Here is a 25,930-nt window from a genome sequence, read left to right on the forward strand (position 1 = left end):
TCTTCATTTAAATATTCGTCATATATAAAATTTATTAATTTTTCATGAGGTAGATTGGTGTATAAATTTTCGAAATCATAAGTATTAAGTTTATTAATATTGTTATCTTTAAGAAAATCCAGTACTTCTTTGTTACTAGAAATTATAAAGTTGTCTTGATCTTTGATTTTGTCCAAGATAATTTTTAAGTATTTAAAGAAATGTTTTCCCGTATAGTAATTATAACTGCCAGTGCTACAAGTCACGAATCTGAATTTTAATGGGTTTTTATGAAATTTAACTATTGGGAATAAATAAAGATACTTTAGAGAGCAAGTCTACTCAGAATTCAGTACTGAATACTGATACTCAGAATTCAGTATTGACAGATATTCATAGATCTAAAGATCGCGGGATTTATTTTAGTAAAACATTAAAAAAAGAAATAAAAAAATTAAAAAAAAATTGTTATTACATTAAAAGATAAATCAGGAAATAATTTCTGTTTAATTTGTAAATATTATTATAAAGAACTTTTAATTAAAGAATATAACTCTAATGCAACTTATATTAATGAAACAACAATAACAGGATCAAAAGGTTTTATAATAACAAAAATTCCTATATGGAAGCATCAAATAACCTCAGTAAAAATTTAACTAATAATGAATTTCCCAGAAACTACTGCAATGTGAAATTTTTAATAAAACAAGGTATGATTTGGGATTAATCCTTTACCTAAAATAAAAATAGACCTTGCATATTAGATAACTCAATAGATGGCGCTGAGACTCTCCAATTATTTTTTACCTTGAAAACGTTAGCTTGGAGCGGGGGACATTACCGGATAGCTTAAATTTTTTTTTGCTTCCTGCTGGTATGTGCTTTCCTTTTCTTTTCCTTTTTTTTTTTGCATTACTGATTTGAGTGTTATTATATAGTTATTTATGTTATTTTTTGTTATTGTATTTTTGCTTATTAGTGGACGTATTCTTCTAATTTATTGATTTGCGTTTTTCTTTTCTGATAACAGGGTATATCTCTTAGGCCTAATTTCAGGGGATTTTCGGGTCACGAGGAATCGATATTAGATTGTTTAATCTGCATTCCTTCAGAGAAAAAATCCCTTTTTTTTTAATCCCTGCCTGAGGGCGACTCTTGAGAAAAAGTCTTCATTAAGGATTCCTTTTTTATTTGGTTTAATTTTGATTTTCTCCTATTAACTTGGTTTTTATTGCTATTGTCTCCATTCATCTGTGTTTTAGAAGTAGCTGCATTTGCGCTCTCTAAATAATATGGTGTTTTTTTCTGTTCCTTTTTTGGTTTTAGTTATATATATATATAAAATCGCAAAAATATAAGGCGTCAGACAATTGTTGGAAACTGTAAAAAATTAATTTAAAAAATAACAAATGATTTTTAACTATGACTTTTTTTTAAGTGAAAGCACATTCCTAACGTTTTCTTTTCATGTAGATAACATGCGGATTTGATGATCCAGGGGGTCGCAAATTACTGTAAAGGGAAGAGTTGCTTAGAACCCTTAATTGCAAAAATATTAAAACTTTAATAAAAAGAAAATCTTGAAAATGTAAGGAATTTCAAACTCTTTAATTTGATATAAGTGTGTAGTGTGAAAACTGTGGTATTTTTAAGATATTCAAGAAAAATTACAATGGGAACCAGGAAACATCACTGCAACTTTGATACCGATGTTTGTAGAGGATGTTGTGAAATTCGAAAGACAAATTCAGATCAGGGATAGTAGGCGTTTGGGAAATGAAAAATTACTATAAAACATAGGATCGGAATTAACGTTTTTCATTGAAAATCGCAAATCGGGTGGAGTTCTCACGCTAGATGCTTGATGCCACACAGGAATTTGCACTCGTTTCTGCTGGAGTTTTATTCTCTTGTGAAGCCTGCATTACGTGAGTAGGCGTCTTCAACAAGCACAATTCGCATATTTGGTCATTCGAAAATACACAGATCCCTAGACGAATTGAAGCTTGATATTAACATCTAGTCAGGGTCTTCTATTGGGACCATATCTTCTGCTCCAACGCCTTAGCTGCTCAAAATACCTTGTTTTGTTGCAGCACGTATCTCCGGAATTATGACAGGGAACACCGACAATTCTACGCCAGAACATTTGGTTAATACAAGATGGTGCACCAGCACATTTTGATTGCATTCGTAAAATCTGACATGCTGTTTGCGAATGAAGTCTGACAATCATCAAATCTGCAATGCCCATTAATGATTGCTTGCTCGCTGCTTTTATTTTCTTTGAACGCATGAAAACATTACATTCGATAAAGCTTCTTCTTCTTCTCGATTACCTTGTTCCTACTCTACGTATTCATAGGGCCATTCTCTTCGCCAGACATCGTCTTTGCGACGTCTATTTTTGCGATTTTCACTGAAAAACGTTATCTGCTACCCTATGTTTTATGGTAATTTTTCATTTCCTTAATGCCTACTATCCCCGCTCTGAATGTGCCTTTCGAATTTGACAACACCCTCCACAAACATCGGTATCAATGTTGCAGCGATGTTTCCTGGTGCCCATTGTAGTTTTTCTTGAATATATTTCTTGAATATATATCACACTACACACTTATATAAAATTAAAGAGTTTAAAATTCCTTGCATTTTCAAGATTTTCTTTTTATTCAAGTTTTAATATTTTTGCAATTAAGGGTTCTAAGCGACTCTTTCGTTTACAGTAATTTAGGACCTTTTGGATCATCAAATCCGCATGTTACCTACATGAAAAAACACATTAGGAATGTGCTTTCACTTAAAAAAAAGGTCATAATTAAACATCATTTGTTATTTTTTTTATTAATTTTTTACAGTTTATAACAATTCTGGGATGCCCTATAATCTTGCGATTTTCATCTACTAAACGTCGTTTGGGACCCTATATTGTATGGCGGTTCTTTATCCTCTTGATGCCTACTATCACCGATTTGAATTTGTCGGTCGAATTCGCCAACACCCTGTATATATGTGTGTGTGTGTGAGTGAGTGCGTAATGATATTTTAAACGAAATTTCAATTTAATTAATTTCCAATGTTTTATCCTAATTTAGCCCATAGTAACTTCATTCTAAAATACTCTCTTATCTGGTGATTCAATTCCACTTTCACTAATTAATTAATTCAAGAGAAGTTTTGTAAAATTGCTGAATCGGCTAAAAGCCTAACTTTCCCACACTCCACATGAAGGGCTGGAAAAATGTCCAATAAGCACATTCTTTTTAAAAAGATTAAAAGATCCCTGTGTTATCCCTTACCTCGTCGACGCGTGTAGCAAAAATCCCTATCGAAATCTTAATAATATAGTAGCACTGTAAATAAATATTTTCCCTATCAATATCTCAGGTTATATAAGACCAGGTATAAAAGGTTTAAAAGCTTTTCCCTCATTTCTTACTGTGTCGTTCTGTGTTGTGTGTGTTGCTCATCGCTCCTGCTTCTAAATAATGCATGATTCTCCAAGATGAAATAAAACGACGTCACGAAATCGAAAGTTTCTTCACGGTCTTCGAAACTGCATTCTGCATTACATAAAATAATGCTTACATATTAAAGAGTCGACAAAGATAGTTTCCAGTGAAAAATTGTCAAATGAACTAAAAGAATTAAAATTAAATCCACGGGTGACGCGGTTTATTGCGTCTCCGCAGCTCGCCGTTGCTCTGAAGCTGGTTCCGGGCTGGATCGGCCGCTTGCTTGCTGACCCTGCCGTGCTGTCTCCGTATGGTGTTGCTTCTTCTCTGCCTTAGGATCCGATCACGTCACCGAAATTCCACGAATGACGAAGTTCCATGCCAACCGATGCAATATCCCCTGCACTCCGTCATGTTACCCCATCGTCGATGGGTAACTTTGACCACATCCGACAATCCGGCTTTGTTATTCTATAGATGTTCCCTTTGTTTGTCATGTGCATCGTCATGTGCGTGCTCCTTATATCTTCAAGGAGTTGGGGCTCCTTGTCATCATAAAAAAATTTCTGGCTCCTTACAAATACTGAATAATCTCGATCTCGACGTCATTTACTTATCATCTTATATTATCATCACCAAAATTACTTATCTTATATTATTATCACCAAAATAATAGTCCCCTGCCGTAGTCTCCAGTGTCAGTTCCAGTGCTCAAAATTGCCTTTATGTGATTAATTAAAAAAGTGAGTCATCAAAAAGTTTTTAGTGTTTCCCTACTCAACGGTGAAAATCAAGACTTATTTTGTGTGTTTTTCTTTTCTTTGATTTTCATTTTTGAATTTTAGAATTATTACAAGTTTTATTTTTATAGTATTATTTAAAATATTAAATTTTTAGTCTTTTATCAATTTTTTTTTAATTTTATGCATAAATTTATAATGTTTTTTATTTGAAATATACTTTAATGTTATTAAGATCTGGAAAAGTGACTGACCAAGATAAAATTAAATGTGTCTAATTCTCAAAGTTCAGAAAATAAAATTGATAAAGAAGAAAATGATCAAATAGCCCAAGACCCTTCCATAATCCCTTTTGATCCAGAAAATGAGATGAAAGTGGATTTATGGTTGGGATATTTCAATAAAATTCGTCAAGAAAATAACAAAACTGATTTTTGGAAAATTAAAAATATTGCTAAATTTCTAAAAGGGTCAACTTTAACACATTATGTAAATAATTGCTGAAATATTGATAATTTTGAGGAGTTATGTTGTGTATTAACTGAACAGTTTATTCAACCCAATATTGTTAATTTTTCTGATTTTTCACAGTTGAAATTTGATTTTAAAAAATCTAAATTAGATGATTATTTTCATCAAAAATTAAATTGTGGCAGACAGTTAGGCCTTAATCCGCAACTGGTTTTAGAAGGTCTTACTGATGGACTGCCAACTTAACTAAAACAGTTGGTAAACATAAAAGCTCCTTGTACCCCTACAGAATGGCCTACAACAACAACAAAACTATTAAAAATAGAAGAATCTTCAGAATCAAACCCAGGCAGGTGTAATGAAACCAGAATCAGAGTATGGCAACCAGCACCTTTTACATCTACGCATAATTTTAATTATAGATTTCAAAATTCTTTTACTCCTCGAGCTCCCAATAATTTTAGACAAAATTATCAGAATTCAATAAGGCCACATCCCAATAATTTCAATAACTATGGTTATAATTTGCATTACCAACAAAGATTACCATCTTCTCCATGTAGAATTTGTACTCAAAAAGGTATTTTAAATGCTTATCATTAGACACAAGTATGTCCTTTTCATCAGCCCTAATTTATGACAAATGTTCCAATAACAGCCAATTTAACTTCCCCTTGCACATAAGTTCCTTTTGGCTGTTCTCAAAATCCTGGAACGAGACAAAATTCTCCTAATGAGACTCTTGGCAAAGCACAATGACAATTATAAGTATCCGGACACATCTCAACATTACCAGGTCTAGCTAACTTGGAAAATGTTTATAACCCTCATATCAATGTAAATATTGTTATTGACACAGGATCCACTCTTTCGATTATATCTGCGGATATTGTGCAAAAACTTAACTTGACAAGAAAGAATGTAAACCATATTAGAGTCAAACAAGCACATGGAACGTTTCAATTAACCCAAATTTGTGACATATATTTAAAAATTGGCCAAATAAATAAGAAAACAAAATTATATATTATGAACAATCCTTTACCATATATCATCTTATGACTTCCAGATTGTAGTTTATATAAATTAATTATAGATTGTGACAAAAATAAAATGTTTCAAAATGGAAAAATTATTACCAACTTGCATACCAATAATAATTATATATCTTTACATATTGTTGAAATGATAACACTAGTAATAATAAGGTCAAGGTAGTAAATGCCTCAGAAGAAATTTTCCCACCTCTGACAGTAAATAAACTATCTGAACCTGTGTTGTCTCTGGTGTCAGAATATTCTTATGTGTTTGCAAAAAATAAATATGATGATGGTAGAATAAGAATGGAACCCCCTAGAATAAATTTTGCATCTGATTTTCCAGCCTCACAAAGGGCTTATAGAACCTCTGGTACTGATGAAATTGAAATAAATAAGCAAATTAAAAATGTGCTAGATGCAGGTTTAATAAAAGAATCTACTAGTAATTATTCCTCCCCTGTAACATTAGCATATAAAATAGATGAAAATAGAAAAAATCGTCTTTGTATTGATTATCGTAAAATTAATTCCCTTTGCAAATCTGAGGCAGAGCCTCTACCTAGAATACATACCTTATTAGATAAATTAAAAACTGCTAAAGTTTTTTCAACTTTGGATCTTGCATCTGGATATTGGCACATACCCTTGCATGAACAAGATAAACATAAATTGACATTTGTAACTACTGTAGGTTTATAGGTAGGTCCTACCTTTTGGCTTTAAAAATGCACCTGCAATATTTAATAGAACTATTCGTAGAATTTTAAATAAACATAAATTTTCAAATTTTGCATGTCACTATATTGGCGACATAGTAGTTTTCTCTAACTCATTAGAAGAACACTATGATCATTTAAAACAGATTTTTCAAATGTGTGAAAAAGAAAACATTAAATTAAAATTTTCTAAATGTGTGTTTGCTCAAGATAAAATTTATTTCTTGGGCTATGAAGTCAAAGAAGGATGCATCTCTCCTGATAATAATAATATTGAAAGTATTAAAAAATTACAACCTCCAAAAAATATTAAACAACTTCTAGGTTTTCTTGGTTCTGTAGATGTTTATAATAAGTTTATTGATTCTTAAGCTAAAATTAGAGAACCCTTAAATAATCTTCTTAAAAAAGATACACCTTGGCAATGGACAGAAGACTGTCAAAAAGCTTTTAAAATATTAAAAAATAAATTGATAACTAAACCAGTGTTACAACTATATAACCCTAATTTACCTATTCATGTTTTTTGTGATGCATCTCAGGTAGCCATTGGAGCTGTTCTAAAACAGCCTGACTGTTCTGGTAAATTACATCCTGTATCTTATCAGTCAAGAACTTTATGAAAAAAATTATCGTATAACTGAGTTGGAATGTTTAGCATTAGTAGATACTCTTGATAAATTTTATTACAATTTAATGGGAAGAAATTCATAATTCATACTAATCATGCTGCTTTTGTTTGGCTTAAAAATGTAAAAAATTTAAGGGGAAGATTATTTTGTTGGTCTTTAAAATTAAGCATGTTTGATTATGAAGTTCAATATTTAAAGGGAACAGCTAATGTTGAAGCTGGTATGTTATCAGGGATCCTACTGCTCAATATCGCCAACATTCTGTGCATTAATTGGATTTAGACGAGATTAAACACTATCAAAATTTAGATAATACTAAATATAAAAATATTAATGATGTACTTGTAGTTAGAAAGAAAAATTTGTTTAAAAAAGTTGTACCTTTTTCTTTTAGGAGAAAAGTTTTACAAAATACTCATGAACAATTCGGGCATCCAGGCACTCAAAAAAATGATAAATTTAATTACTCCTCAGTATTATTGGCCCCTTATTACTCAAGATATTACACTTTTTGTTAAACATTGTTATATTTGTCAATTAAATAAAAAGAAAAAGCAAAAAATATTTGGCCTTTTGAATGTCTTTCTGTCGATACTGTTGGTGTATTTAACTATTTCATTTCAACAAAAAATTCCTTTATATAGTAATTGATCATGCGAATAGATATGTTTGGGCTTTTCCTTCCAAGAATGAAAATTCTCAAGCTTATATTAATATATTAAAGCAAGTTTTCCAAATTCAGATTTCTTCCAAATCATTAACTGATAGACATGGTACTTTTACCTCATCTAAATTCAAACATTTCTTCAGAAATAAGTGCCAAGCATCTGTTAACATCTTCACATCATCCACAAACTAATGGGAAATGTGAAAGAGTTAACCAGTCAATAGTAATTAAATTAAAGTGCAAAGTTAATTCTTCTCTTACTAAAATTCCTTGGAGTAGAGTTTTAGAACAAGTAATAAATGAATATAATTTAACACCCCATTCAGTTACAAAATTTCCTTCTACATATTTGTTATTTGACACTTTACATTATTCTCCTCCCTTAACTCAAAATCAATTCTATCCCCCAGTAGAAGAAGCCAGAAAATTAGCTAAAGATAATACAATAAAATATCATGATAAAAATAAAATAAGACATGATGCTGGATTTATAGATTCTCCATTCAAACCTAGTGACATTGTAATGTCTGAGGAATTTAATTACGCAAATCGTAGAAAATTATCTCCAGTATTTTCAGGTCCATATGAAATAGTATTTAAAATTTCAGATGTAAATTATGAAATAATTAAACCAAACGCATTAACAAACAAAACTACTGATATTGTCCATGTATCAAAATTAAGAACATATTATCCTCCAGAAAAATTAAAATTAAGTCATGAATAATAATTTAAATTTTAAAAAAATCCTTTTATTTCCCATGTTTTTTTCCAAATAAACCCAAACTTAGGTTGGCCTGTTGTCTTCACTCGTAAGAGTTAGTTTTTTTTCTTTTCTTCATGATGATGTTGATGTGATAGGCACCATCACAACATAAATTCAAATACCTCAGTCTTATTGAGATGTGAGTATAGGATCAACCTCACAATTAATTTCTATCTCTTTTCATTTTTATCCTGGATATGTTGTTCTCCACTTTGGAAACAAATATTCCTGGGTGAGAGTAGAAAGAGAATAAAAATTACGTCCCCCTTCTGGATGTCCTAATTTTGGGTAATTAAGTGTCACTTACTACTAGAAATTGGTGGTCAAGGTTGAACTATTCACCACTAATTGACTAACTAGTTGATTAAAGATTTTTTTAATTATACATTTATATGTCATTTGTTTTGTGTATTAATGTTATAATAAGAGTATTTTGAATCCCATATTATTATTTCAGATTCAAGTGTTACATACAAAAATCAGAACTATGTTGATATATTATTATTATATAAGTTCAATTTATTATTCTATTATTTTACATTCAATTTGATGATTTTGGTGAGCCTTCTACTATTTAAAGACACTGTGTGCAAGTATTCTTTTGAGACATATCTCACCAAATAGAGACAATCTTACAGACTGAGAGACAATAGATTGAGTTTCTGCAGAAAATCATTTTTATATTGCTCATTTTAATATTATTATTTTTTGTGTTGTTGAATATTTAAGTTTATCTCATATTTTCACAGATATCACTTTATCTTTTTATGCTTTACATAATCTTGTTCAAAATGATTTTTATATTAATGTAAAGGTAAGGGAAACTTGGTTATCACTTTTAATATGCATTTAGATTTTAATTTTTCTTACTTGAACATCACTCTAAGGTATGGCTGTGTGTTGAGGGCCCCGACCCACTTCCACGGATTGTGGTGGGGGGCTGGAATTGTAATGATATTTTGATTCTAATTTCAATTCAATTAATTTCCAAGATTTTAACTTAATTTAGCCCATAGTAACTTTATTCTAAAATATTCTCTTATTCCTTGATTCAATTTCACTGTCTCCACTTAATTAATTCAAGAAAAGCTATGTAAAATTGCTGAATTGGCTAAAAGCCTAACTTTTCCACTCTTCGAGTGAAGGGCTAAAAAATGTCCAATAAGTACATTCTTTTTTAAAAGATCCCTGTATTTTACGCGTGTAGCAAAAATCCCTATCGTAATCTTAATAACATATTAGCACTGTAAAGATATATGTTCCCAATCAAAATCTCAGGTTATATAAGACCAGGGATAAAAGGTTCAAGATCTTTCCCTCATTTCTTACTGTGTCGTTCTGTGTTGTGTGTGTTGCTCGTCGCTCCTGCTTGTAAATAATACGCGCTTCTCCAAGATGAAATAAAACGACGTCACGAAATCCAAAGTTTCATCACTGTCTTCGAAACTGCCTTCTAATTATATATATATATATATATATATATATATATATATATATATATATAGGGGGGGGAATCGAATTTTATTATGTAATTTGCTTATATGGGTACTTTGTGACATGACATCGTAGATAAAAGGAAGGGTTGAGGGAATTTATGTCATTCTGCAAGAATCCGCCCGTCGAATGTTTTGCCACTACTTGAATGCATCTTATTAGTCAAGCTGTTTCATCAGCGGGATGAAAATGCCAGTGCTGCTCTTCGTGAATACAGGTGGTTAAAATAATTACGTAGAGGACCGATGACCATAACTAACTTACGAAGAATGGTTGAAAGATTTGAAACAACAGGAATTCTTGGTGTGCAACCAGGTCGAGGACATAAACTTATCAAGCAGGATCAAGTTGAAGAAATTGCAGCTGTCGCCATGGATCAAGCGATAGCTAATAAGCAGATTATCAGCAGTGCACGTTTAATATCACGAGTATATACCCCTTTCTTGATCATGCAGAAGATATTGCATAAAATCTTGAAATTTTATCCATATAAAATAATACCCATTAACTGATGACTTTAATTTGAATCTTGGCAATTCTGGTTGTGAGGCGGTTCTGGTTCACTTGAAAGGCGTTATGTATCAAGAACATGTTCTATCGTGTTCATATCTCGACGATGACATTCCTACTTTAAAAGATCAAATAACATTAAATGTCAGACGGATAAATGCCGATAAGCTGCGAGTCACCGTCGAAAACCTCGTGCACCGCATGCAGTTATTGGAACCTCAAGTTAGTGGTCACCTTGAATCAAATTTGTAAATTGCTATAATAAACGTTTTTTTATTGGTATTTGGTGTGTTGCTGTTTACTGTTTCCATTGGCAGTTATGTATTCTTTTTCCATATATTATGTGCTTGCAGCACCAGGATTTCCCCTATCGGCGTTTTTTGATATTATTATTTTTTTTAATAAATTAAAACCGCATACTGTATGGTGGCCAAATTTTGTTATATTTTTTCCAGTACATAACACGCTACAGCGCTCCGAACACCTCCTGTTATTTCTTGATTGACCCTGTATATATACATACATATATAATTACAATCAGTAACTGAAGATTTGTCGATAAATGTCAATTTATCGTATTTATTTCTGAAAATCGTGCGAATACTTTTTCCTAATAACTTCACATTCCTCAAATATTATTACGTACGTATGTATAAAATTTCGTGAACAAATTCTCACTTGTTTTAAAGTTTATAGCAAATAAACATGATATTAAATATTAAATTCCTTAAATTAAAATTTTGCTGATTATCCGCATGTTTTAAATGAACAACATAAAAAAATAATATTCGAAACAATAACTTAAAATGTAAACCGTAGTGTAGCTACAATTATGAAATATTTAAATGTTTTATAGGATACTCATGATCATTATTTAATTATGAACATTCTATAATTTATTACCTTCTTCATTCGTTGTAAAATAGATGGTCTCCGACGGTTCGCTCCGCCCCACTTCATTCTCTGCTCTAATGTTTAAGTAATAGTTAGAGGCTGGATCCAGATTCTTTATCAGAACTGATGTCTGGGAGCTGTTCACCAAGTTCAGTCCTGGGAATATGTCACCATATACTAAAGAAATAAGAGAAAGTTTTCAGGAATATATCAAAATTTTGAAAATTACCAAAGCGCTTTCATTTTGAAGAAATAATACTGTTCATGTGTATCTTATCAAAAAAGTGTTCCAAACAGCTACTCCGACCCTTTCGAATGCACAAAGGAAAGTCGAGTCACATGACATGATAACAGGATTGGCGAGTGCTATGATTGAGTCCTGAAGGACACCATCAGGCCACAGTGTAACGTCTTTCGTAGGAGGTACATCCCATCATCGGATGGTGTAACTGATACCACACTATTTCTGTACCTTTCATGGGGCAGATCATCATGTCTATCTTGTCAAAAAAGGGTTAAAAACAGCTGCTCCGTCTCACTCGAAGGCACAAGGAAAAATTTAATTGACCGGATATGAAGAACGCATTGGCAGGAACTATGTTTGATACCTAAAGGTCACCATCAGCCACCGCACACTCCCTTTTGTAGGAGGTTAGTCTCATCATCTGGCGGGATATTTGATCCCACACCATTTCTGAAACTGTCAGGCTTCTTATTCCCATATCTGAGATTTTCCCCAGGAAAAAAAGGACTACTATAAAGATAAACCTCTGTTCTGCTATAGCATTCCAGTATACTGATTGATATGGTAGCTAATCATAGCAATATGGATAAATGGTTTGTTACAAACTACCTATTATAGTGTCATGTAAAAATCGTCATTAGAATATACACCCTATCTTCAAAAATAGTACGAACACAGCCACATCATTGTTATTCAATACTCAAGGGCAATGATTCCCAAACTGTTTTGGTCGTGAAACCCCAAAATTTGTTGCCAATGATCGCGGAACCCTGAAATTTCTTAATCAACGACTTAATATCTGAATGAAACAAGTATTATTTTGGTATTTCAAATTTTGTTAAATGAAGCAAAACTCAAAAAAAAAAATTCACCATAGAAATAATTAATGAAAATACAAAGTATAAACTAAAATAAATGGGAAATCTTTAATGTGAAGAATGCACCTGCTTCTTTGATTCCATGATTCTCTTAAAATAGGGCGTACGGTTTGATAACTGAACTCGCATATCTGGTGCAACATCAAGTTTGTTATATTATTTGGTTTTTGCCGCAACGTATTTTGAAAACCCAGCTTCACACAAATAAGTGGTTGCAAACGGCAATAGAATTCGAATAGCCTGTTTGAGAAATTTGGATATTCATTGAATACATCTGACCAGAACATTGTTAATGAAACTGTTCTAAATTTGGCTTCTAATTGTGTATCCGAACTCAATTCAATCAAATTTTCACAATCCATGGAATGAGATCCTTTTGATTTTTCTTTTATTTAAAAAAGATTTTGTACTCAGTAATTATCTTGATTCTCTAGGTGTGGAAAATAATCACTGAGTGATTGCTGTAAACTGGAAAGATATGTTTTTATACTATCACGGATTTCCATATCTAAATTCACTTTAGATTCTTCGAGAAAATATCCAAGCAACTGGAAACACTCGAAGTTATTTTGCTCCACAGTTGAAATCCAATATTTTATTTTCCTTGAAAAAGCAACCAATGTATCTTTTGTTTGCAATACGTTGACTTATTTTCCTTGCAGAGCCAAACATAATTCGTTCAATTTTCCAAATATATCAGCAAGGTATGCAAGTGTAGATAGCCAAGCCATATTATTTAATCTGTATGATAATTCAAATTTATGACCAATAAAATTAGCCATCAGTTCCTTTCGCAATTCAAATATTCCCACAAGTATTTTACCACGCGATAACCATCTAACTTCTAATGTAGAAATATCTAGAAGTGCTGTGAAGTCTACCCATATCTTCGCACATGGCTTTGAAAATACGTGATTGCAATGGTTTACTTTTGATAAAATGAATAATCTTCATTGCTTCGTCTAGAACAAATTTAAATGTCACCGAAATCCTTTTTGTTACTAATGCATATCTGTGAAGAATGCAATGAGTACTGTTACAGTTTTTTGCAACATTTTTAATCCTTGCTACAGCACTTTCACTTTTCCTTTCAATTCTTTTGCTCCATCGTTGCATACTTCAATACATTTTCCCCAGTTAATTTCATGCGTTGTCATAAAATTATCAATGCAGTTAAGTATATTCTCCCCCGTGGTGTTAATGTTCACACTTCACATAAAAGCAAATCTTCTTCAATTTTTTGATTGACCGAACGAAAAAAAAGCAAAATTGCTAATCCAGCAACGTCTATGGACTCATCTAGTTGTAATACGTAAGCGTTACACGCCTGCAACCGTGAAATAAGTTCTATTTCAATGTCATCGGCAATATCGTTAATACGCCTTCTTGCAGTATTGTTAGAAAGAGACACACTTTTAACTTGTTTACCATACCTTTCGCCCAATACACACGAAACGATATCTTGAACACAAGGTTTAATAAATGGTTCACCAGTAACATGTGCCTCGCCTGCTAGAGCAATACGGTAAGATACTTTATACGACACTTCCGTTATCTTTTGATTATCTGTTTTGAATTTTTTACCATAAAACTCTTGCCTTTATTCTAGCTTTCAAGTTGTTTTTATTTAAAGAAATATTTTTGCCTTTTTCTGTTGAGTGATTTTTTTTTCCAAATGCCTCAGTAGTTTTGCTCGTGCTAAGGAGCTGTTTGCCAATATTTTGTTGCAAAGCAAACAAACCATATCTGGAGTATCCTCATCACCAGTGCTAGTAATTACAAACGACAGGTAATTAGTATCATATTTACGTCTTTTTGTTGATACCACCTGCCCAAAATTGGAAGATGAGGCTGTAGCCGTACGGAACTGGAAGGTGATGACATTGCGGGTTCCAGAATGCCTGTATCTGTTGATCCCGTGATTTCTGCATTACTACCAACAACGTCAGTTTTCTTAAACACTTATTTTCTAACCAACGATCCATTATAAGGGCAATTTTTATGTTTTAGATATTATGGTATTCCTTTTGATATTGAAACTTTGTTTAATTACAGTTACCCTTAATAATACAAGGGCACAATAGTATGGGAAATAATTTGCTGCTATTAGAAGGTTGTTATAATTACATCTTCAGAATTAAATCGCCAAGGAATCATTCCGATTAAAATCCGCACACTTTTATATTCACCTCGCGTCTTACATCATCTGAGCGTACTCTCCCGTGACATGGGCCACGACTCTCCTCAAACAGGAAATGCGTTAGACATCGGCTCTCGTCTGGCCGGATTGTGTCACCGCAATAGCATTGACGCAAATGGATGGTTAACCTGCTTTGTTTACAAAAATCTAGCTCTCCTACCAGTCTTCCAGTGTATCCTTCCGCCCATGTATTTCTACCGGAAATGGGTGAAAAGGTTCCGTTTATGTTTACGTTTTTTCAATAATCCACAGCTTTTACTTATATTATTTTCTTTTCTTATTCATCTAATTGATGCCGTTTAAGAATATGCAATGCAGACAAGTCAATGATTATGATGAAAACAAATAAAAATGTGCTTTGCATGGATCAACTGGTGCAGTTATAAGAAGCCAAGGGACATAGACAATCACCAAAGCAGTTACCCGGAAAAGAAGTTTGGAATATGCCACTATGGCCATCTATTGGTAGGATCGAAAGTTTGACCCCGGTTAAACATCCATACACCGGTATATTGCACAAAAAAAATTACATAAATTTTGGGGTCGATTGTAAACTTTCCAAGGAAAACGTGAATATATTAAACACTATTGTTATTTTTTTTTAATCAGATGAAATTTGTCACGTGGAACCCCTAAATTTTTTCGTGGAACCCACTTTGGGAACCACTGCTCAAGGGAATCAAGAATGACATCCTGAGTCTAGTCTGATTCACATTCTTGCTGTGCCTTCCGGGAGCGATTCAGAAATTGTATTTATTATACTTTATGTATGGATCAAAATAAGGGAGAGTAAGTTAATTGTACAGGAATTATAATGTATCAATATTTACACATATTTTTGCTTTATATCAACAACAAAAAAGTCTGCAAAAATTACTCACAGACCAAGAATTAGAAAAAATCTGGTTAAAAAATTTAATAAAAAAAATAAAATGTCATTGGCAGTCTTTTATTTAATAGATTATTATCTTTTAAATTATGAATTAGCTATTATTAAGAATAACATTACTTTTAAGTATTTAAATTTCATTGTGCTCTTGCTTTAAAACTGGAACGAAATACCTTTAAAAATTAAATTTTAAACTCTACGAAAAAATAGTTTAAAAAAATAGCCAAAAGTTCTTGCGGCAAAAGTTACAATCGATTTTTGTATTTGCACGTAGTAAAAAAACTATCGAAATATAAAAATTACGAATAAAGTTAAAGTAATGAATAATTGAAAGCACGAAATATATTTATGGAAGAGTAGTATTTAACATACTGGCCTCCAAAAGTTAAGGTACAACCTATTTTTCGCCTAATTTTAGAATGAATGAACATAGAAATGGGAACTTTGGAGAAAATGTGCACTAAACAGTTCTTTAATGAGCACAATACAGAAAATTTCTCAAGTTCAACACTATGATTCACAACAAAAAAGGCTCTATTAGCAGATAATTCCATTCCTCTTCACAGTTTTATGCGTAACATGTCATGGAAATATTACAAAAATAGGTTCTGAGAATTAAGTTGTCGGACCTCGATATGGGACCCGAAGACCAGAAAAGGAGTAATCCTTGTTCCAACTGATATAAAGGTCTCGGAGGAAAGCTTGAAACGTCAACCCGTCTAACAAGGTAGTCCCAAAGACGCTCTATCGGATTCAGGTCTAGGAATCGAATTAACATTTCATTCTCCCCATACCATGACCTTCAAGATAGTACTCAATAAGCCGTGCTCGCTGAGGTAATGCGTTGTCGTCCATCAGAAGAAAATAATTACCAACAACAGCGGCATATGGGTGGACGTATGGATCAAGAACCTCGTCTCGATATATCACACCGTTCAAAGTTCCTCCACGGAACACATGAAGGCCTATGTGACACTCTCTCCCAAGCCATTCTTCCTCTGTAAGTGGAAGAATGTTGAATTGGTTGTATTTGGTGAATTATTCCCTTCGAATCATATGATGACCTGAACCAATCTCGCATGTGAACCTGGATTCGTCTGTAAACAGTACAGAAATCCATTTCTGACTGGTCCAGGATACGCGTTCTCTTGCCCAACGTAAACGAGCAATATGTGTCCTGATTTCAAGGGGTGACATACAACTGGGAGTCATGAAGCACTTTAGTAGCGGAGATTCTTTTACTTGTTGCCACAAACACATAAGCTGAAACACAGTAGTGTCTCTCCACCAATAGAAGCCGAGACTTCGAAGAGAGAGGTTGTGCCAAACGACGCTCCGTGTTCTACAAGACCGTAAGAAGCGAAGCTCCGTTACTCGCAACATTTTCCCCTTAACTACCTGGATTTAATTGTGATAATCAAACAAGTAATACATCATCAGAAATAGAAAAAGAAGTCCTACCAACGGATATAAGTGTTTCTGTCTTCAACTCCATTAATTTCTTGCAATTTGGATCACAATTTGGAAATTAATGAAATTCGACAACAATATGATAATGTTCGGCTAAACCACAAATAGGCGGATGGGGTAAGTGCTTCAATTTTGTTTGTAGATGATAGTGCACGTCATGCTGCTTTTTTATATATATAATATATGTTTCTAAGATTAATAGTCTATTTTTTATGAATTTTTGAAGTTATATTTTACTAATGGTCACTCGCTGCTGATTTCTTTCTACCATCAACTTTACTAACTAATAATGCATAAACTATCAAAACTAATCAAATGAAAATTACACACTCTATTAAGCACACTATTAGAACTCTTACAAGAGTACTTCTAAAAAATTATCACCTTGAATCCACGAGATATTAAAAAAAAAAAAAAAAACAGTAAAACTCACTCCCCCTCAAATATGACAATATTGATCTTAAAATTTTAAACATCAACTTTAAAAAACAATAACTAAACTTCTGCTCAAAATTCCAACAAACTATTGATATCACAGGTTACCTAAAGCGATTCTTTTTATGCTGAAACAAAACATTTTTACTCTATCTATATATGAGTATTTTTTATGATTTTAAAAAAAAAAACATAAAAAAAGCAACCCTCACCAATTTTCGCCCCCTTCCTCTTTGCAGCTGGTCGAAAAAGTCCCTGTTGCTATGCGCGTACCCACCACAGCAGCGAGTGAGCGTTACATTGAAATAACGTTATGTCTTTGTTTAAGAAATTAAAAGAATAATAACACTGGAATTTTAAGTTTTTAAAACCTCCCATAACTCCAATGCCACAGAACAAAAAAATTGCTGTCGATTGATATAATTTTATTTTTTTGGTCCTATAATGCTCATGTTAAGTCGTTGTTTTTATTTTGTACATTTTTGTTTGAAAAAAATATTTCGTCTATAGCCATTTTACCGTCCTCCCCAACCCCAACAATAAGCAGAACCCCTAAAGACAGCACTTGCTCCCTCCCCAATTGGTTGCTTAAAACTATCACAGCCCCCTCCTCCCTATATGCAAACCCTTGAAGGCAAGCTAATGTTTAATCAAGTTTTCGAGAGAAAACTTTTAAAAGCTGTACCATCGCTCCCTCTTATCACAAAAGTAAAAACTCCACTTTCTACCCCCCCCCCTCCAAGTTCATTCTAAACATACACTAAATCCTTAGCCCCTCCCAAATTTCTTGCCAACTTTCACTCCATAGCCACTAAGGGCATTATTCCAATTCTACTTAATTCCCAGCTCCACTCTCTATCAAACCATGATCCAGTTTGTCAATATCAAACTCAAAACCGGAGTTATACCAATTTTAAACTTTTTAATTTTTAAAAAATATTTTCAAACGTCCATATCTCGAAAACTACAACCCGTAGAGAAAAAATAAAGAAATTTTTGCCCCCTAGACTCTTACCCCTTCTGGAAATAACACCGCTAAAGCATCCACCAAACAAAAAAACTCTCGCCCCCCTTTGTATGTCCCTACCCCCCCCTGGCAATTATTATAACCTGCAATGTAGTTATCTCACCACCTATCAATGCCACATTGTTGTAATTAAAAACAGTCATCTATTCTGCCCACGATAGTATATATTTAAAATCTCTAAGTCATACCCCCAATATCCGCTGGATTGCGTATACAAAATTCTTAGCCCCCCCCAATTACACTATTAATTCAAAATCTATCACAAATAGGACTCTGCTTCCAATTTAAACGTGTACCTCGCAACATAACCCTCCAAACCATCCCATGGCTAGTCAATTTTGGTATAACTGCTGAGTTACAACAACTTTAAAATAATTTAAACTTTTTTTAAAAAATAATTTAAAATGCATTTATCTCAGAAACTTACACTCTTAGAGGAAAAATAATGAAATTTTCTCTCCCTGGACTCTTACCCCGTCTGGAAATAACACCGCTAAAGCATCCACCAAACCAAATAACTTTCACCCCCTTAGTATGTCCCACCCCCCCCTGGCAAATTTCAAAACCTGCAATGAAGTTATCTCACCACCTATCAATGCCACATAGTTGAAATTAAAAATAGTCATCTATTCTGCCCCCGGTAGCATATATCAAAAATCCCAAAGTCATGCCCCCAATAAAATCTGGATTGCGTATACTAAATTCTTAGCCCCCCCCAATTACACTATTAATTCAAAATCTATCACAAATAGGACTCTGCTTTCAATTTAAACGTGTACCTCGCCCCATTACCCTCCAAACCATCTCACGGATAGTTAATACGGTGTATAACTTCTGAGTTACTAAAATTTTAAAATAATTTAAACTTTTTAAATAATTTAAAATGCATTTATCTCAGAAACTTACACTCGTACAGCAAAAATAATGAAATGTCTGCCTCCTAGACTCACACCCCGTCTGAAATTAACACCACATTTGTATCCACCAAATAATTAAACTCTCACCAAGTATGTTCCTACACCCCACGGCAATTATTAATACCAGAGACGAGGAAATATATTTAATGAACCCCCCCCCTATAGCATGACGTGCACAACCACCAACAAAGTCGGACACTCCCCACCCCGCTGTTTCAGATTAAGAAGAACATTCAAGAAAGAGAAAAGGTAAAAAAAAAAAAGGAAATAAAAAGAAGGAGAAGAAAAAGAACCTAATTAAGGAAACACATTACACCCAAGAAAGAGTTATGGAACAAGGAGATCTCCCGCTCTTTCCCCTCAGGAAGTCAATGTCAACAACATCTATACAATCCAGCTACTCCTCAAGATGTGAACATTCCATAATTGACGAGAACACCTCGTCACAAACCATCATAGATAAAATTAGAAAAATCATAAACGAGAAAACGGAGAGTCGATTTTATCTAAAAGCGGGAAAAAGAGAAAAGGCAAATAAACTGCTCGACCATCTAAGCAGCACAATAAATAATCTAGAAACCTACAATCTAAAGCTGCCACCTACAACAGAAGAAAAGAGTCAGCAGACAGAGGACAGGAAAGCCCTAACACCAATCCCCTCCCCATCGAAACAAACACCTACCGTGGCATCATATGCAGATATAACAAAAGGGAAAAAACACCCAAAAACAGTACTGCTCTACCCAACCAAGACAGAGGGAGAAACGGACATCGTGTCCCTGCTAAAGAAAGAGGTGGACACAAACGCTAGTTTTAAAATTACAAATGTAAGAAAACTCCAAAACAATGGAGTCGCAATTGACTGCAACACAGAAGAAGATAGGACCTACCTGCTGTCCGTAATCAACCATAAGCAAACATTGCAGGAAAAGATCAGGCCTATCCAAGTGGAAAAGAAACTTCCACGTCTCATCACCTATGGCTACCATACTGACGTCAAGAAAGAAGCCATAGAAGAAGGCCTGAAGAAGAACTTCGACCATCAGTCAACAGCTGCAATAAAGGTCCTATTCTCCATAAAGGGAAAGACTGGCAAAAATCACTGGGGTTTTCAAGCCCCACCAGTAATATATCAACAGATCAAAGGGAGGAGAGGCAGGATCCTCTTCGAGTGGGAAAACCACAGGGTTGAGCACTTTAGTAGTGTGAGGAGATGCTCAAAATGCCAGGCATTTGACCACACGGCCTCCAAATGCGACGCTAAATACTTGTACTGCGCCTTCTGTGCGGGTCCCCATCTAATGCTCAATTGCACTAGTACGCTGCCCAAGTGCATCAACTGTATGGACGCCAACCACAGATTGAATCGGAGAGCACCGGTAAACCATCCATCATACCATCAAGATTGCCCGATTCTAAGCTCAAAACTCAACGCAGCCAAAAGAAACACCATCTATTAGTGCAAGTAAGGATGCAGGATCAGCAGACAAACCATGGCCACAATTTTATATCATCAAAAGGTCTCAAGATCATACAAATAAACCTAGGCAGGGCAAAAGCGGCAACAGATAACCTTCACCCAATGGCAGCAAAACTCCAACCAGACATAATAGCTATTCAAGAGCCATATCAAAACAAATGACCGAATAAAAGGAATACCAAGCTCCTGGTCATTGTTTTGTTCAACATCAAGAAAAGCAGCAATAGCCATTCCAAAACCCACCATCAAAATAGCAATTATTGCAATCAAGATAAACACAATAGCAATTAAAATTCAAACAACCCCACAACCGACAACAATAATCTCAGCCTACTCATCTCCAGCCTCCAACATTCAAGAAACGCTCCAAGAATTACAAGAGATAATTAACACCTTGCCAAGGGAACAAATCATTATCACAGCTGACCTAAACGGGCATAACAACCTCTGGGGTTATGAACACAATGACCTCAGAGGAAACCAAATACTAGACTTCGCCCTCGGATGCAGTCTGTATATCATCAACAAACAAGATGCTCCTCCAACGTTTTCCCACTGCGGAAAAAGAGGATGGCCGGACCTCACCCTCTGCAGCCAAAACCTGATAGACACCATTTCTAAATGGGAAGTGCTAGAAGAGCCGTCCCTCAGTGACCATAAATTCATAGAAACAACAATAGCTATCAACCAGCAGAGCTCCATAACAACAAGATTTAAAACAAAACACGGAAACCATAGAAAAATGCTAAATCACCTCCTACCACACGTAATCAAAATTCAACAAGCAGTTAACAAAAGCAACACTCCACAGCAATTAAACGAAACAACTATCATCTTGCAAGACAAAATCACAACAGCTTGCAAGAATAGCTACAAAATCAAAAAACAACCACAAATACTCCAACCCAACTGGTACACCAGCGAATTGGAAATACAAAAAAATAGGCTAAAAGCACTGAGGAGACGAGCTCAAAGATCAGGAGAAAACCGACCAGCCCAGTTCCTGCTCCTCAAAAGGGAGACAGCCATCTACATGAAGAACGTTAGGCAAGCAAGGAACTTGGGATGGAAAGGATTCTGCTCCCAGGCAAAAAACCCTTATGGCAAGCACTATAAAGCTGCATTCCGAAACTCAGTTACCCCAGCTCAACTGATACTATTGAAAGAAAAGGAAGCGACAGGAGGCCAACTCCAAATAGCAGCAGGAATCCTCGAAGAAATTTTCCCACACCCTGTCTCAACCCTGAACCAGGAAACAAGTGTAAATTACTCACCAGATGACTGCCCTTTCTCTCCACAGGAGGTAGCTAGAACGATTAAAGGCCTCCCAAAAGGTAAAGCCCCAGGGTTGGATGGCATTGACAACATAGTCATCCAGCAAATCAACCAAAAATTTCCACAGCTCTTCACAGATTTTTTCAATAAATGCCTAACATTAAAGAAATTCCCAGATTCACTAAAAATAGGAAACATCATCTTATTCCGTAAGCCAGGAAAACCTATTAATGAAGCAACCTCTTACCGTCCAATATCACTCCTCCCAACAATAGGCAAAGTCTTGGAGAAGCTCCTAACCCAAAGACTCACCTACCACCTAGAAAAGAACAACCATATATGCAATAGACAATACGGATTTCGTGAAGGGAAATCAGTGGACATGGCCATTGACAACTCAATGAAGGAAATCAAACTGGCAAAACAAAACAAGAACCACGTCCTCCTGCTCTCAATTGATATCAAGGGTGCGTTCGACAACATTCAACATGCTGCAATCGAAGATTACCTAAATAATAGCAATAGCCCTGCCAACTTGATAGAAATTTTCAAAGACATACTTAAAAATAGAAAAGTCGTCCTCAACACAGCAGAAAGAGAACAGAAACAAGGCTGCCCACAGGGATCCTGCAGTGGCCCTGCTCTCTGGAACCTGGTAGCAAATGAAATCCTTCAGCAGGATTGGCCACGCAACACCACCATCCAGGCTTTTGCGGACGACTTTGCTATAATAACTCACGCCCCAACCAGGAAAGAAAGTGAGAACCAAACACACGCAGCAATAGAAAAATTCTCCAAATGGGCAAATAAAAAAAGTTGGAAATATCCATTAATAAAACCAATTATATCTTCCTCAGTAAAATAGTAAGAGACCCATCAATAAAATGGAACGGCACAGCGATCAAAAGAAAAAAATCAATAAAATACCTAGGAATTCAAATAGACGACAAACTCAATTGGAACGCACACCTTCGATATCAAGCAACAAGAGCAGCTATCCTCCACCAAAATCTCCTAAAACTAGCAGGGAAATCCTGGGGAATTAAGCAGGCATAAAGAAAAACCCTCTACTCAACTGTAATAGAAAGAGTACTTGCACACGGCGCAGCCATCTGGTGCCAAGATCCCACCGAGAGGATGAAACGGAAACTTGCAGCCATCCAACGACCGTTTCTACTAGCCATATCGGGAGCCTATAGAACTACCTCAACAGCAGCCCTACAAATAATTTTGGGAACCCCTCCTCTGCACCTCCAACTACAAAGAGAGGCAAAGGGCATCTCGTTATATAGGCTCAAAAACCCGACCAACAACTGCGACCTTCAAATTAGCCAACTAGAAATAGACTGTAAGATTTCAGGCTGGACTTCTCATCCCTCGGTACACCTAGAAGATCACCAGATTTCACTTGACGACGGAGGCTTGAGATCGGACCCGAATGGAATTTACACAGATGGATCGAAGACGGACAAGGGAGTAGGAGCAGCGTACTGTGTCTTCAACAATGGAGTAACTACGACAACTTGGGCAACAAAACTGGCCCACCACAATACAGTATTTCAAGCTGAGATCCTGGCCCTATACAAGGCCGCAGAATTCCTGAAGTCCACATCAGCAACATCTACCATCTACGTCGACAATAGGGCCAGCATCTTAGCAGCAAAAAATCCAAAATCCAATAACAAATGTGCCAGGAAAATCTTTGCAATACTTTCTACAAATTCAAACATAAAGATATCCTGGATTAAAGCCCACGCCGGATATGCAGGTAATGAGAAAGCGGATAGACTTGCCAAACAAGCTGCTGATTCAAACAGCCCTATCCAGCCCGAACCATACCCAATTTCATTCATAAAGTCCAGTCTAAGGCAAACCATGTTGGAAAAGTGGCAAACGGAATGGGACAATGGCGAAACTGGAAGACTCATCTACCAGCTTCTTCCAAAAGCCACTCAACAACTTACGCCCTGGAGAAGGGAAGAAATTCTCTTCTTCACAGGCCATGGCCCATTTCCCACCTACTTAAAAAGGTTCAATTTAGCAGACGAACCTTACTGCACCTGCGGCGAAGTTGGGTCACCACTCCACTACGCAACAGAATGCATTTTAACTACATCTTATCACCTAACGAAACCATCAGCTAACCTTCAACAGGTCTGGTTCTCCAGGGTAGCAGATAACTCTCTCAGCAGGGCCAAGATCAGAAAAATGGTTCAATTCCTGCATGAAGAGTCACAGCTGTTCAGATACTGACCACCACTCCTATAACATCGGAAAACCCATCTCACCACCAGGCCCGGAAACTCCAACCACCAACGCAGCGCCTCCTCAAGCTCAGACAACTCCATTCAGTCCTGCATAGCCCATGACATCCCTGCTCCAACCCAACCTAAGACCAACCATTCCTGCTCTAACCCAGCCAAGTCAGCTCCTCACCAGTCTAACCGAATTCAGCTCGCCTACTCCAATGCAACCCACTGCAGCCTAAAAATCTTTAACCCAACCAACTACAACTCAGCCAACATCAGCTTCACATCATCAGCCCAATCACCATTACCTCCACATCATTAGCTTAGCCATCTGCAACCCTCACTCTCCATGTCCACCCAACTGTTTAAATAATCGTTAAGATTATAGTCGCAGGGGCATGGAGAGGTGTTAAGTGTTAAGTGTCTCTCCACCTTCAGACCGAAAAATTTAAATAAAGGTCTCTCACAAGAAAAGTAACTCGAGGTTAGTATGAAAATTGTGTTCTGAACACAGAATCCGCTGATTGAAACTAATCCCATGGTCATTACATCATCATAACATCTGGCAGCCAATTTCCATCCCTCCGACAAATCTCCATCTTAAAGAATCGGGCAAATGACTTATCCTAGACATTGCTAAACTCACTTGGATATTGTAAATGAAACTACTAGTAGCAAATGAAGTTCAACAAAATCATGCACAAAACTTAACACGAAATTACAAAGTTTAGAGTATTACATATTTCTTCCAAATCTTATATAAATATTCAATTCTTTAAAAGAAAAGGGCTAGCAATTGCTTTTGCATAAGCTTTTTAAATTATCTTACTATCATACATATAAAATGTGAATGTTAACATTATGACCATTTTTGTAATGATAAGCTAAGAAAAACTTACTGTATCTTATATTTTAGAGTATGTATGTATTGGAGGGAAAATGGAACCGGAGTTGTTTTTAATATAATATCGCGAGGTTTTTTTTTTATTTATGTATAAAATATAAACTAAAAATAACCGATACATTCATGGCCTATATAAAAAATATTCTACGAAACGCAAATGTTGAATCTTTGTTTTAATGATGATTCTAGGAATATAAAGACTATGAAAAATATCAGAATATACTTTTTCGAAATATGATTGAAATTAATGTAATTTTATATATTTCCATTTAAAGAAGTAAAAATTAGCAGTCAAATGATAAAGTTACCTCTTCAGTACGAGTTTAATATAAAGTGATATCTTCATTAATTTATTCATATAATTGAACTTTAAATATTCAATGTATAAAATTTTGGTTAGCACTAATTTTCGAATATCTTTGGGATTTGAAAAACCACTATTCAGAGGATCTGTTCATGTTACCTGTAAATCTCCAGAACTTCACTAAGTATTTTGTGTTGGGACTGCTTCCTGTGTGCGACGGTGACCATGCGATATTCGCACTGCGGCTCCACACTTCCTGCACTTTCAGATAGAGGGGTGGGTCTGGCAGAT

General features: G+C 35.0%; 1 protein-coding gene across 1 annotated transcript in view; it reads right to left on the reverse strand.

Moving 5' to 3' along the window:
• Positions 1 to 25,930, reverse strand: part of LOC129968784 (protein sidekick-1-like) — a 47,370-nt gene that overhangs the window by 6,992 nt on the left and 14,448 nt on the right. The window contains exons 3-4 of the mRNA XM_056083073.1: positions 25,799 to 25,930; positions 11,377 to 11,544 (exon numbers count right to left, since the gene is read on the reverse strand). Of these exons, the coding sequence (XP_055939048.1) occupies positions 11,377 to 11,544; positions 25,799 to 25,930 (300 nt within the window). The remainder of the gene's footprint in view (positions 1 to 11,376; positions 11,545 to 25,798) is intronic.

Source organism: Argiope bruennichi, chromosome 1 (assembly GCF_947563725.1).
Source record: "Argiope bruennichi chromosome 1, qqArgBrue1.1, whole genome shotgun sequence".
Taxonomy (NCBI): domain Eukaryota; kingdom Metazoa; phylum Arthropoda; class Arachnida; order Araneae; family Araneidae; genus Argiope; species Argiope bruennichi.